This window comes from Aulonocara sp. 'chitande type north' Nkhata Bay, linkage group LG5, assembly GCF_057382095.1.
Source record: "Aulonocara sp. 'chitande type north' Nkhata Bay isolate Kocher_YH1m ecotype deep benthic linkage group LG5, A_spYH_male_GT1.1, whole genome shotgun sequence".
NCBI lineage: Eukaryota > Metazoa > Chordata > Actinopteri > Cichliformes > Cichlidae > Aulonocara > Aulonocara sp. 'chitande type north' Nkhata Bay.
Window position 1 is genome coordinate 6,409,806 of NC_141348.1, and position 15,438 is coordinate 6,425,243.

The 15,438-nt window shown below is 46.2% G+C and overlaps 1 protein-coding gene across 6 annotated transcripts in view; it reads right to left on the reverse strand.

Annotated features, from left to right (window-relative positions):
* LOC147329784 (calcium-dependent secretion activator 1-like) overlaps positions 1-15,438 on the reverse strand; it is a 352,004-nt gene that overhangs the window by 227,994 nt on the left and 108,572 nt on the right. For all 6 annotated transcript variants that reach the window (XR_015129022.1, XM_086291119.1, XM_086291117.1 and 3 more), the window contains exons 6-8: positions 10,336-10,457; positions 849-960; positions 622-761 (exon numbers count right to left, since the gene is read on the reverse strand). Coding sequence is in view for 5 of the 6 variants with exons in the window: in XM_086291119.1 (XP_086147245.1) it covers positions 622-761; positions 849-960; positions 10,336-10,457 (374 nt within the window). In the remaining variant the exon portion in view is untranslated. The remainder of the gene's footprint in view (positions 1-621; positions 762-848; positions 961-10,335; positions 10,458-15,438) is intronic.

Consider the following 15,438-nt stretch of genomic DNA (forward strand, 5'->3'; position numbering starts at 1 on the left):
TGGCTGCGGTAAACACCTGACAACGCATCTCAAGGTGGGAAATATAGGATTTGCTAAAAAAAATCCCACCTTGTGTGAAGTAACTCATGACTAACTGAGAAAAAATACTCCAATAAACAATGTTTCCTGTGATTTGTAGTCAGAAGTGGCGAGTACATCTCTTAATAACTAAAAGCTTGCTGTACTCTATCTTTGCCTCCAGTACTATTGTAAGGAAATTGGAGTCATTTTAACAAGGACTTTGCCTTTAACTTGTACATTAAACAAATCTTGACTGCTTTCTTTATAGGCGCAATATTGTCAAAATTGGAAGCATCCTGTCTCAGAACCCACTTAGCCCATGTATTTTATATTTCTATATACTCATTCTTTTGTACTTTATTGCTCTAAAAACTGAAAAACTCCCTGAAAAACTTACACTTTATCCAAAATACTGATAGAGACTAAAAGGAGAGATCACATTTCTCCTTAATAGCTTTTCCAGAACCGGTCTGCTGAAATTATTCTGATGTACAAACTAAAACAGTAACTATTTTAAAGCAGCTACAGTTTTACACTGAACCATGATAACTCAAGTAGCTTTATATTGCCACAAGAATGTTTAATCTCACAGTAACTTACCCACAATGCTTCATGTTCTGTGGTTTGTCCATGCGAATGGCCAGTTTGATCTTGAGGTCACTGTCTGAGCAGCCTTTACACACTGTCATCTTATGGAGTTCAGACTGCTTAGGACTGTTGGGAGTCGGGTGGAGAACAACCTGGGAGTGTTCCCACCATTAATGTATATGTTGTATACAAGTTATACAAAGGCAAAGTGACCAAAATGAAGCAGAATGATTTCTTACCCTCCCCAGCTCCTTATCTTCCAGAGCTAACACTCCTGTGCTCTCAGTATACAGCTTCACCTTCACAGCAGGCAGTGGCTGAGTGGTGGTGAAGTCGCCCTGGGTACCCCAACTGCACACCAACACAAATATAGACACAACCACATATAAACAAAGAAAGACTGTTAAACATTATTATGACTCCTGAACTACCAGTTAAGCCTTGAAAGTTGTGTAAGTCTATGTTTGCTGGTGAGAAGCAGGGAGATGGGTGCTTTTGGACTATGGGAGGTACAACAATAGAAACTTTCATAGCGTAATGTACTCAAAATGTAACAACAGTGCAAAACACAGCTCTAACAGGCTGTCACAGTCACACAGTCACTTGACTGTCACTATACTGTAATGTGACAGTCAAGTTTTTGTCACATGCTTTCATTGTCTTCGTCTTCCTTTCACTCCTCAACCGAGTGAAAGGAGATGGCCCCGCCCCTCCCTGAGCCTGGTTCTGCTGGAGGTTTCTTTCTCTTAAAAGGGAGTTTTTCCTTCCTACTTTTGCTAAAGCGCGTGCTAATAGTGGGTCATATGGTTGTTGGGGTTTTCCTCGTTTTCTTTGTATTCTTTGTATTATTAACTATATCTATCTAATAGACTCAAATTTGTTCACGCAAAAGGAGAGTCTTCTTCACACACTGAGGTTAATTATGGAGTTCCACAGGGTTCAGGGCTAGGACCAATTCTGTTTACATTATACATGCTTCCCTTTGGCAGTATCATCAGAAGACATTGCATACTTTTTCACTGCTATTCTGATGACACCCAGATCTATGAGCTCAGTTTGGATTCGGGAGACAGACACTATCTCTGCTTCCAAGATTAGGCTTCAAACTTTCCTCTTTGATAAAGCATATAGTTAGGGCTGGACCAGGTGACCCTGAATCCTCCCTTAGTTATGCTGCAATAGACGTAGGCTGCCGGGGGATTTCCATGATGCATTGAGTTTTTCCTTTCCAGTCACCTTTTTCACTCACTATGTGTTAACAGACCTCTCTGCATTGAATCATATCTGTTATTAACCTCTGTCTCTCTTCCACAGCATGTCTTTTATCCAGTCTTCCTTCTCTCTCCCCAACCAATCACAGCAGATGGCCCCGCCCCTCCCTGAGCCTGGTTCTGCCGGAGGTTTCTTCCTGTTAAAAGGGAGTTTTTCCCTTTTAACACTGTCACCAAAGTGCTGCTCATAGGGGGTCATATGATTGTTGGGTTTTTTTTCTCTGAATGCATTATCGTAGGGTCTACCTTACACTATAAGGCATCTTAAGGTCTTGATGTTGTTGTGATTTTGTGCTGTATAAATAAAATTGAATTGAATTATAAATCTTAACTTGTTTGATCTGCTGCTCACCACAAACAAGCACAATCAGAATCAGAATCAGAATACTTTATTGATCCCTGGGGGAAATTATTTTTTTGTTACAGTGCTCCATTATAAACAAACATTAACAAGACAGACAATACGCTAACTAAGAATAGTACTATATATATATATATATATATATATATATATATATATATATATACACACATACATACATAAAGTCGCTTATTATTAAATAGCTGAAAAAGAAACATGTGTAGTTGTAGCAGTAGCCAGTGTGTTAAGTGGATGCGTTTTACAGGGAGATGGCCACAGGCAGGAAATCCTGAGCATTTTCTGGCAGATGTTGAAGGACCTCAGTCGCCTCAAAAAATAGAGACGACTCTGGCCCTTCCTGTAAAGTGCTGTGGTGTTTTTAGCCCAGTCCAGTTTATTGTCAATGTGTACTCCAAGGTATTTATAGTCCTCCACAATGTCAACACTGACCCCCTGGATTGAAACAGGGGTCAAGTGTTTCCTGGTCTTCCTGAAGTCCACGATCAGTTCCTTGGTCTTTGCCACGTTGAGCTGCAGATGATTCTGCTCACACCACGTGACAAAGGAGTCGACCACAGCCCGGTACTCTGTCTCATCATCCCTGCTGATGCATCCAACCACCGCAGAGTCATCAGAAAACTTCTGAAGATGGAGGTCTCTGTGCAGTGGCTGAAGTCTGTGGTGTAGAGGGTGAAGAGGAAGGGGGAGAGGACAGTCCCCTGTGGTGCCCCTGTGTTGCTAATCACCTTGTCAGACACACACTGTGGGAGACGTACATATTGTGGTCTTCCTGTCAGGTAATCAACAATCCAGGACACCAGAGAAGCATCCACCTGCATCGCTGCTAACTTATCACCCAGGAGGGTCGGCCTGATGGTGTTGAAAGCACTGGAAAAGTCAAAAAACATGACCCTCACAGTGCTCGCCGGCTGGTCCAGATGGGTGTAGACACGATTGAGCAGGTAGATGATGGCGTCCTCTGTTCCGAGACGAGGCTGATAAGCGAACTGAAGGGGATCCAGGTGTGGTCTTACTATGGGTCGCAGCTGGTCCAGGATGAGCCTTTCCAGGGTCTTCATGATGTGGGAGGTCAGTGCCACGGGCCTGTAATCCTGGGGGCCACTGGGACGTGGCGTCTTTGGTACAGGGACGAGGCATGATGTCTTCCACATCACTGGGACCCTCTGCAGACTCAGACTCAGCATAAACAGTTTATGAAAGACTCCACACAGCTGGGGGGCACAGGTCTTGAGGACAAGGGGACTCACTCCGTCTGGTCCAGCAGACTTGCCTGAGTGAAGTCTCCTCATTTGCATCTCAACCTGGTATTGAGTGAAGGTGATGGGTGGGGGAGGGGTGTCAGGAATCTCACAGGAGGCAACATGTGAAGAGAGAGGCTGGCACAGTGGTGTGGCTCTGGATTCCAGGCTGACTACAGGTGAGGTTGTGGGGGTGGGAGCAGACACTGTGGTGTCGAATCTATTGAAAAACAGATTCAACTCGTAGGCTCTGTTCTCACCTCCCTCAGCTCCCCTGCTGTTGGTTGGCCTGAATCCAGTGATGGTCTTCATGCCCCTCCACACCTCTCTCATGCTGTTCTGCTGGAGTTTCCACTCCAGCTTCCTCCTGTAATTGTCCTTAGCCTCTCTGATCTTGTCCTTTAGTAACACCTGGATCTTCCTCACCTCCTCTTTGTTGCCCCCTCTGAAAGCCCTCTTCTTGTTGTTGAGGAGGGCTTTGATGTCCTTAGTCACCCACGGCTTGTTATTTGGGTAACAATGAACAGTCTGAGCTGGAACAATGGAGTCGGTGCAGAAAGTTATGTAGTCTGTGATACACTCAGTAAGCCCATTGATGTCCTCGGCGTGAGGCTCACAGAGTGTTTCCCAATCGGTCACCTCGAAACAGCCCTGTAGTTCCGCTATTGCCTCCTCTGACCACCTCCTGACAGTCCTGGTGGTCACAGGTTCCCTCCTCACAATTGGCACATAGCGGGGGGTGAGGTAAATCAGGTTATGATCTGACCTACCAAGTGGGGGGAGGGAGGAGGAGCTGTATGCATCCTTGACATTAGCATCTAGAATTTTTTCTCCTCTGGTCGGACAGTCCACATATTGTCTGAATGTTGGTGTATTGTCCAGTGATACATGGTTGAAGTCACCCGAGATTATAATAAAGGCTACACTCTCAGTATTCCCTCTGACTCCGTACCAGTGCTGAGAGCTCGTCGATTTTATTCGATAACGATCGCACATTTCCCATTACGATAGACGGCAGACACGGTTTATACCTCCTCCTCGCTTCAAGCCTCCGACCCTAACTCTAATTCTGAAAACACAACTTTATTATTATTATTATTATTTTTTGTTCTGACTTGTATTATGAGTATGAGTCTGTGGTCTGGGAGAGAGTCCTGTAACTCTCTGCCTGCAAAGTACTATAATGACCAATGTTGGGCAATTAATTATATAGTTACTTCTTCAAAAAAGTAACTGAGTTTTGCAAACAACAAAGTTTTTGCTGAAGGGGATCCAGATGTGGTCTTACTATGGGTCGCAGCTGGTCCAGGATGAGCCTTTCCAGGGTCTTCATGATGTGGGAGGTCAGTGCCACGGGCCTGTAATCCTGGGGGCCACTGGGACGTGGCGTCTTTGGTACAGGGATGAGGCATGATGTCTTCCACATCACTGGGACCCTCTGCAGACTCAGACTCAGCATAAACAGTTTATGAAAGACTCCACACAGCTGGAGGGCACAGGTCTTGAGGACGAGGGGACTCACTCCGTCTGGTCCAGCAGACTTGCCTGAGTGAAGTCTCCTCATTTGCTGGAGTTTCCACTCCAGCAGAACAGCATGAGAGAGGTGTGGAGGGGCATGAAGACCATCACTGGATTCAGGCCAACCAACAGCAGGGGAGCTGAGGGAGGTGAGAATAGGGCTTTGGAGCGTGATGTCACGGGGGTGGGCGTGGAAAGGATTTTGGCCCGATCCGCCATTTTGGGGGTCTAAGTAAGGAGCGAAAGCATAGCCATGGTTCGTACTTGCTGTGTGGTCGGCTGCAATGTTCGATCTTACGACCGGCACGGGAATAAGTTTGGATTGTCTTTTTATGCTTTCCCAACCTGGAAGCAACATGAAGGAGCTCATGTATCGGATATTACCAAACGAAGGCGTCTAGCCTGGATAGCAGCCGTGAGACGAGCTGATATCAAGTTCTGTTACGTCTCCAGATATCAGTTGGTGTGCTCAAGACATTTTCATTCCGGTAAGTTCTAAATATGTTCACATCACACTTTATAGCTGAATAATATCATCGTTGGTGGTCTCGGAAGTTATAGAAATTGCGATCAAACATAGAATGGAGTGACTTGATTGGTTGATGTAAAGACAATAAATGAAATCAGACAGGAAGGACACAAATTGGCGTTAATAATTTACCCGATTATCAATGTGTTAACTTGCATGTACTTTACAATTACGGGCATATAATATGATAACGATATTTTAGCAGTTCAATGATAAATGTATAACATTAATTATGGTGGGGGGTGGAAAATGGCTATTTCACTCGATGCACTCCAGCTGACTTACTTTGACGACGTACTCAGAGTTTGGCGGCTTGAAAATAGCCAAATCTTGCACCCAGCCATTTGTAAATTGGATGTGCGCCTCCAGTGACCTGTAATTACGAAACTGGTTCGCTGTGTAAGTGCTTACTCCACAAACAAGATACGTGAAGATATCGGGGTAGGACAGTGGCGGTAAGTCGTCTGGGTCTTTACTCCACTGCCGTATTTCATATGGGTCCAGATTTGCGATGCACTCTATTTTTTTCAAGTACCGCTGCTTCGCCTCTGGACGCAATCGGTCTCTATACCGTCCGTTTTCTCTTGAGCTGCTTTTAAGCATGTTTCTTGTCGTCGTCGTTCCAACACAGTGTGTTTGTTTTGATTCGTAGACCCCGAAAATGGAGCTGCGCTCCCACAGTGCATTGCGGCGTGACGTCAACTCCAAAGCCCTATAGAGCCTACGAGTTGAATCTGTTTTTCAATAGATTCGACACCACAGTGTCTGCTCCCACCCCCACAACCTCACCTGTAGTCAGCCTGGAATCCAGAGCCACACCACTGTGCCAGCCTCTCTCTTCACATGGCGCTGTTGCCTCCTGTGAGAGTCCTGACACCCCTCCCCCACCCATCACCTTCACTCAATACCAATACCTCAAAATGCAGCCAAGGCGTTTTTAAATCAACATTTCAAACTATTTACAGAACAATCAGCTGTTCAGCATCAAATCTGATGCCACACAAATTATTTGTGCCATTCCAAAAAATAATTTCTGTCCACTATGAGATGGAGAACAACAGCCTGATACCTGCAGGCCTGACAGCAGGACATGTATCACTCCAGATGTAATGTTAAAAAAAATTCTACCAACCGTTAACCATAATTCAATAACCCTATAAACATAATAACCGAATGCGCTTTTAACTCTTATTAGAATGAGATTTTATCCACTATGGTGCAAAGTTTTTAGATACTGCACTGAAAAAGTACAAGAGATACAATCAGTGCTCTGTCAGTGTTTACTCAGCATTCAAGGACAGCAATATTTGCATAGCATTTTTACTGACATATAGTGCACATATGTTTTGGGCAAAAACATTTTTGAATATTGAAATACGAAAATTTTTAACATACAATTGGCAAATTAGCCAATGCCAATGTAAAACTTTATCTGCCTGTTAAAAAAAGAAGATAATCTTCTCACAAACTGGTGTTTGATTTTGAAACAGGAAAAAAGCGGGGAAACAACTGAAAAGACTAACATTTGAATGATACCTGAAAGCAAGTAAATACTTTCTATGCTGCGTTATGATAAACTTTGGTAATATTGATAAAGAACAACACTGGCTGATGATGAAATACAGTCAGCTGGCATGGTGACACTGCTAGTATTAACCCTCTCAGGCTCAAATTTAACTTTTTGTTGCTAATGCACAAGTCCTAGCGGTACCTGCAGTGGTACTTCTGAGTAAAACAAACTCATAAAATATGTATGTAGAGTAATCAGGTTGTTGGTTTTTAACTGTTGCAAATCGGCAACGCCTGCCTTGAGAGGGTTAACCTGCGGGGCTGGACTGGGACAAAAAAAATCGGCCCGGGCATTTTGACTACAGACCGGCCCACCAGGTATTAAAGCCATAAAGCCTTTGAATGAAAACAAATGCTGTTGTGACAGTGATGTACAGTCTTGTTGGTATATGTATGATTTCTATACATTTTACCTCAAATAAAAACTTTGTTCGCAAGATTCAGATAATTATTTAATTAAAGCGAGACATTTTAAATGAGAATAAGAAAGAAAAGTATTTCTTTGTGCCCCCCTCTCCCTGTTAATGCCCTACCTGGCCCCCTGGCAAAACTGCTAGACTCGCCCCTGCACAGTTACGGTACCCAGTTGTCAGCTACATAGAAAAGGATCTGGTTTCAATCCAGTTTCATGATTGAAGTAGCAACAGGAGAAGGAGGGGGAGAGAATGAGAGAAGAAGAGGCAGCTGTGCAGCGTAAACACACAGAATAAATCCAGCTTTGTGTCTTTTTCCATTCTAGCTAAAGTACGGGACAAACTGCGTCCCTACTCAGCTCAATACGTGTAATATTTTCTCTGAATGAGGGACCATTCTGTGTGTGTGTGTGTGTGTGTGTGTGTGTGTGTGTGTGTGTCCGGAAGGCTGGTTTACAGGCACCATTAGGCCAAGAGGAGTTCCCACACTGAAGCTAGCCACATCTGTAGCTCATCAGCCATCGCCAGCTGTAGCTGATTGCCTTCACCAGGAGCTGCGCTGTTTAACAGTGTGGCTGGGCTTCAGTTGGTGGTCGATAATTGAGTTAACCCCATTTGTACAGCCGTGGATAACTTTGATATTTGAAAAACCCTAGCTATCAGGAGATTGCCGAGTCATCAGAGTGTTCTGTTTGTCTACACTAGGAATCGGGAGCAGAGCGGTGTTTTCACTGGAGCAGAGCCTGGGTGTTTTTCGAGTTGTCACCTTTTACGATTTACAAACACAGGCACTATGTGGGGATTCAGGGAGAATCGCCACAGGAACCACAGTGCTGAGTTTCATAAATAGTTATTTTACATTTCATTGTAAATAAAATCGCTGTTCTTCATCAGAGTCCTCTGTTTGGGTCCTAGTTCTTTCCTGGAACTTCATGGTCTGCCACCGCAGTCCGTGACAGACTAATCCAGCCACAATGGACTCAGCGGGCTCTAACCTGCCAGAATGCTGTGAAGAGATGACGCAGATTTGTGAGCATGGAACATGGGCCCGTAGCTGGCTCTGGACCTCCAGAGAGTTTGCAACCAGAACTCCCAACTTTGTTACCTCTGTCCTCTGCAGAGAAATCAAGTGAACTTATTCAGCCATCAGTGTACTTCAAAAATGTTAACTCTGAGTCTGTTGTTCCAGAGTTGGGGAGCTCAGAGCACACAGCACGCAGAGCCAGGTGACTTTTTGGTCCGGTCAGGCCACATGGAGATGGAGATTCTGCCCAGGGCTTCCCCAGAGGCTGAACTTATGGCCTCTGGCACCTCTGGACCTCTTAGAGATTGTAAAGCCTGGTGTTCCACCCTCTGCTCCACCATCTGCAGCTGCCACACCACTCTCTACTCCACCATCTGCAGCTGCTACGCTGTCGCCTGGACCTGCTCAGTCTGAGCTGGAGGTTGCTGCATCGCCTGCATCTGATCTGCCCGAGTCCGAGGTCTACACGCTGGAGGGACCCGCTCTGCCCGAGTCGGAGGTCTGCATGCCAGAAGGACCTGCGCTGCTCGCACTAGGGGTCTGTGAGCTGCCTGCACCTGAGGACATCACGCCACCTGGTCCTGCTTCGTCTGGCCCTGTGTGCCAGCCATCTGCCAAACTGCCAGTGATTCTTCTGCCACATCCACGTCCAGGACGGCCTGCCCATCCACATCCCAGGTCACCTTCTATGCCATGTTGCCGCCACCAGACCCGCGGCAGGCCACCAGAGCTGCAATGTCGCTGCTGGATCCGCAGCAGGCCACCTGAACTGTTTCACCTGAACTACTTCCCTTCTGCAACTCCACAATCTCCCACTGCAGTCCATGACAAAACTCTCACTGAGGGAATGTGAAGAGCCATAGCCAGGAGCTGAGGGGAATGGACTTCAGCGTTAAGTACCTGTTTCCCAAAGAAATCGTGGAATGACAAAGGTCCTGTTCCCAATCCATATAAAGTTCATTCAAAGAGGCTTCAAAGCCATCATTACGGTTGATAAGCTGTATGTCAACAGGCAGCTTTATTGTGATCAGAACATACCTCTCTGACTGTAACGTTCCTGAGTCAGTTGATTTATATCCAGACAAAGACGTTTTTCTAGCTGCAATTCACTACACAGCCATACACCACAGACAGACACAAACGCAAACACAGACAAAAACGTCCAAGTCTCCATAAGATAAATCATATTATTAGGATTAAGAAAATATATGGTTTAGTTAAGTGTTAGCTATGACTAGTGAATATAATAATGAGGTTGTCTGTGAAGGTTCTCAGTCATCCAGGTCATCGTAGTCAAAGGAGCTTGCAAAGAAAAGCGTCTGGACTTCTTTAAGTTGCTTGAAGAAACTTTCACCTCTCATCCGAGAAGCTTCTTCAGTTCTAAGGTCAAATGGTGGAGAGTCCCAGATTTAAACCTAGTGGGAGTTTCCCCCCACACATGATCCTCTAATCGCCTGAGCCAACTGGGTGTGGGTCCCAATCAGCCAGAGTTTCAGGTGAGCCCAGGATGTGAGTGGGCGTTAAGGCCACAATGCCATAATGGCCATAATGAGTTGTAATGAAATACACCCTGAATTGATGTGCTTGTCTTGATGTGTTGATGATGATGATGACATTAGTCATAATGCCCAAAAAGTGTGTTTAGTGTAATGGAGGTCCTGTTTTTCTTTTCTTTTTTCCATGTCTATTCATTGTGTGTGTGTGTGTGTGTGTGTGTGTGTGTGTGTGTGTGTGTGTGTGTGTGTGTGTGTGTGTGTGTGTGTGTGCTCATTCTTTACATACATGGGTTTTGAGGCCTCAGCCTGATCTGTCTGCAGTTTATGTCCTCCCTCAACCTCCATGGTGCAGTAAACAATCCTGTTTGGAGCCAAAGACCTCAGACCCTGCACTTCCATTATCACCACCTACAACACAAACATGAAGAGGTTATTGATAAAGAGATCCTTTTAAAGCATTTACGTTATGCATGGACAGCAACTGCTAAAATACATTCAGCAGTAACTTATCCAGTAAAAAAATCTCTCTCTCTGTCTCTCTGTCTCTCTCTCTCTCTCTCTATATATATATATATATATATCTATATATATATAGATATATATAGATATATAGATATATAGATATAGATGTATAAAGGATAAGCGAAAGCGAATGGATGGATGGATGGAAGGATGGAGATATATGTATATATATGTCTGTATATATATATATTCATTAAGGGTGCAACGATACTCGTATCGATATTGAACCGTTCGATACAGTGCTTTCGGTTCGGTACACATATGTATGAACAATACAAAATTTTTAATTTATTTTATCAACTTTCCTTCTGACGATGCTGTCTGTGTTGAGCGCTCAGTGGATCTGCGCTCCACAGTGCAGCCTAGGCGGAGTAAATGGTAAATAAATGGCCTGTATTTATATAGCGCTTTTACTAGTCCCTAAGGAACCCAAAGCGCTTTACATATCCAGTCATCCACCCATTCACACACTACAAGAGTAGTCGAACGCAGATTCACTGAGCGCAGGGCAAGCTAGCGAGACAGAAGTTGAGCTCTCCTTCCAACATGGCAAATTGAACCTCCCCCGTTACTTGTAACGCGTTACTGTAATCCGATTACTTTTTTCAAGTAACGAGTAAAGTAAGGGATTACTATTGCAAAAACGGTAATTAGATTACCGTTACTTTCCCGTAGGAACGCTGCGTTACTGCGTTACTAAAACCGTGATTTTTTGCGAGAATGTCTCACGACAGTGACGTAAGCGAGTGCGCCATTGGTGACAACAGCTGTGTGCAGATCAACAATGGATCACATATCGATTGTGGGAGAGAGTATGAGCGTGCAGCGTTTAAAGCGTGGAAGTGCTGACCTTACTTTGAGTTTGATTCCATAAAAAGTGACAAAAACATTAGTGTCCGCTTTGCATGGGAAGAAAACTTCTTTTTACAGCGAAAAAACCCCTAAACTTCCAAGCAAGCACCGAGTAGCTACGACGTGATGGGAAACTCACAGAGAAACTCGCGGATTCTTCCACTGACCGCGGCACACCTGCACCAGGGTAAACCTCCGCCTACCCCACTCCTGCTTTACAGGTGAAAATAGAGCAAAAGGACCGCTGAGTCTTTGACTTTATTTATTTTCTGCTGTGTTTTACTTGCATCTATTTGAAAGAGTGAGTGTAAACACAAAAAATATTTTATTTTATGTGCTGGAATGTGCAGAAAATAGGTTTAAATGTTAAACTAATTTATTCAAGTCAGAGAATGTTGCATATAATTAAATTTTTGCTTGATGCATAAAGTTAAAAGATTAAAACTAATAAAACAAGTTTTAAAAAGAGACTTTTCCATTTGATTACATTTTGTATGATGGATTATGCAGAAAAAGTAGAATTGGGCTGAAAGATCTATCGCTTTATCACCTATTCAGGTTGTAAATCGTTTTTTTAAAAAGTAACTAAGTAACTAAGTAATTAATTACTTTTGAAAATAAGTAATCAGTAAAGTAATGGGATTACTTTTTGGGGAAGTAATCAGTAATTAGTTACTGATTACTTTTTTCAAGTAACTTGACCAACACTGTTGGTGAGTGATGATAATTTGTGCACCAATTCCTCTGACATCGTCTTATCAATCGTTAGCTTACTATGCAAACATGACAAGTGAAATCTCCCGCAGCTTAAACATGTGAGAGGTTGATCGCGCAGAGAATCGCTGAGCTTATGTGAGTGCGTTGTTAGGTGACGGCTGTGTGCGGACAGGGATAGGACCCAAGATGCAGACTCCAAACTTTTTTTTTTTTTTTTTTTTTTTTGGCCTGTCCCGTTTGGCTCTTTTGCCATCAGAATTGTTGTCTAAAGGCAAAGAAAGATGCCCAACGGATTTACTTTACCAAACTGACCATCCCAGCCTTGCCGTAATGGTCCATTTGATTCACCTTTTATTGTTTATTTTATTTTCACTTACTGAATACGGGACAGACTTGACTGGGGGAAAGAAGGGGAGAAAGAAAGAGGGAAAGAGAAAAAGCTGAGAAGAGGGACGGGGGAGAAGGGCAAAAGACAAAAACCAACAGAACGGGCAGGGGAAAAAAAATGCATATATCAATCACCTGGATCACCTGCTGAGAAAGAAAAAAGAAAGCAAGCAGAAGAGAACAAGAGTAATAGAATAAACAACATCACAATGATATATGGGAATATGACAGTAAATACTAAATGTTAAACATTATTGTGCAGCACATAAGATCAACAGAACACAGTGTGCTTTGAGGTAGGAGCCAAAAAGGGTGTAGTTTGTGGGTGTGATCACCCGTGTGTACACCTGTGAGCATGGACGCGTTTGTTTTTTGTTTTTTAAAAGGTTCCTTCATGTAATAATCTGCTAGAGGGTGTGGGGGGGCCACAGCCCCATCCTCCCGGGCATGAAGCAGGTATGGAGGAGATCAAAACTCCAGACATCCAGAGGCCCCCAGAACACAAGAGACCAAGGAAGACCAACAGAGGGGCAGCTGCGCCACTGTCCCGGAAAGAGCTGAGGAGAGTCCCAGATGAGGGCTCACTCAGCAGCCGCGGAGCAGAAGCCAGGGGGAGTTGCAGTGACGCGCCCGTGAGCTCCGCCGGCAGCCAGCTGCGCCTGAGTGACCGAACCCCACCTCCGAAGTGGCCCGAGCGAGCCCCAGGCTCCAGGCCCCGATAAGCGGCCGCCAAGGAGTGAGCCAGTGTGTACCTGGACACAAAGAACCACCAACGCACCGATGTCTGAGGGGGTCCACCACTGGCAGGGGAAGTGGTGGTAGGGGGAGATAGGCCTCCAAACCTTGGAGGGCCTGAGATGTCCCCAGAGAGGTGGCGCCTGACACCCAACCTGACATATAGACACAGACATACAGGCACACACAGATACAAACATCCATTCCCACCCTCATGCTCTCATATGCACTCACTCCACACTCAACCAACGTGGAGACAGACATAAAGAGACGTTGTACACACGATCACACTCCCCAAGCGTACTCTACAAACCGGGTCTAGGTGCCCCCGCCCCTGGAGGGGGGAACTGCACCCAGACCCAGGTGGTGTTTCCCTTTTCCCTGCGGTGGGGGGAGGCAGACCGCCCCGACTCCGCAGCAGCAGGAAGGCTCCACACTCCAGACCGCAGTCGGACGGCCAACTCCTCCTCCTAGTCCTAGCCCCCCTGCTCCAGCAGGTCACAGAGAATGGGGGTGAGAGAAGACTCCAAACCTCCCTCCACCCGCTCATTGTAGTGTTGATGCATGTGTGTTCTAAGGTGCATTTAAAACCCAGGAGGGCTTGGAGCTACCTGCCAGAGAGCAGCAGGTAAGCGCATGGTCCCTCCTGCTAGCCCTCAATGTCTACGTGTATTTAAAATTGAGAGGTGGGCAACGATGCCAGGGGTGAGGTGTACACCCTGATGGTACTTTGGACTCCGTGCATCGTGCCCACCCCCAAGATCCTATATGTATGTGTAATGAGAGTGTGAGTAATGTGAATGTCTAAGTTGTGGGATAAAATTGAGGCAGAGGCAGCCAGAAGGGGACAGAGGGGGGGGGTAGCCTCCTCTGCACCCTGGTGACATACCCCTACTCCAAGGCCCTGCATGTGTGGGTGGTTGTGGTGGAGCGGGAAGAGGGAGGCAGCTGGAGATGGGGAGGGAAGGAAGGGAGGGGCAAGTGACCCCTCCCTGGGGCCAGCTCCCCCGCTGACCCCAGTAGGCACCCCCATACTCCACGACCCGCCAGGGAAAGGGGGCCCAGGCCCATCCAGACCGGGGCCCAGTGCAGCAGCGCCGCCCGGCCCCACAGAGCCCGGGACAGTCCACCCAACCCCACCACAGAGAAAACTGCACCCACCCCACCATCCACTCATCTTCCAGACTACATAAGACAATAAACACCCAGGCTGAGATCTTCCTCCACCTCTCCTGTATCTCCCCCTCCTGCAGAGGGAGCTCCTGAGGAGAGGAAAGCTCCTGCAAGATGTGACAATCTCCCCCACCAGTTGAAGAGCCCCTCAGGTGGCTCGACGCACCGGCGGCACCCTGCTCCAGGGCTGGGCCCCCATGCACCCACCCGCCCACAACCCCGGCAACACACCAACCAGGACCCAAGCCCCCGAGGCCCGGTCCGGGTCCCAGCCCAGAGACGGAGCGCCCCCAGAACCTCACGCCCATCCCGGACCCACCCAGGGGCAGCCAGGCTACCAGGTCAGTAACCCACGTCCGTCAGCACAGACCCTCCCCTAGCCCCGCTGCACGCAGCCGCGAGGAAACAGTCACCTGAGAGCCAACAGAGCCCCTAACCGGACATGACCGCTACCCCGGGTTGAGCCCCCCAAGGAAGATGCCTCCGGGGAACCCCCCGACGCCCTAAGCCTGTCCCTACCCCCACACCAATCACAACAGTGAAGGCGGGACCAAACTATGACCCCCCACCCCCACTAGGTGATGGAGCTGATCAAAGGAGCCCAGAGCAATTGATCTGATGTGGTGGCAGAGGCTGTATCAAGACTAATGTAATCTAATAGATAATTTCTATATTGGTTAGAATTAAGATTATTTTTATTTTTCCAGTTCATGAGGACTGTTTTCTTGGCTATGCATAGGGCAGTGAAAACCATATGGGCGATATTCTTTTCTGTAGTGACATTATCTAAGCTGCCCAACAAACACACTAAGGGGGAAGTTGGAATGTTACATTTCAGACACTTCGATAAGTCTTCACATATCTCGCGCCAAAACTTCTGAACTGGTGGACAGAACCAAAGAGCGTGGATATAATTATCCGGTGAATTGGTTTGGCAGTGTGAGCAGTTGTTGGTAGACATAAAGCCCATCTTGAACATCTGATGACCTGTATAGTGCACTCT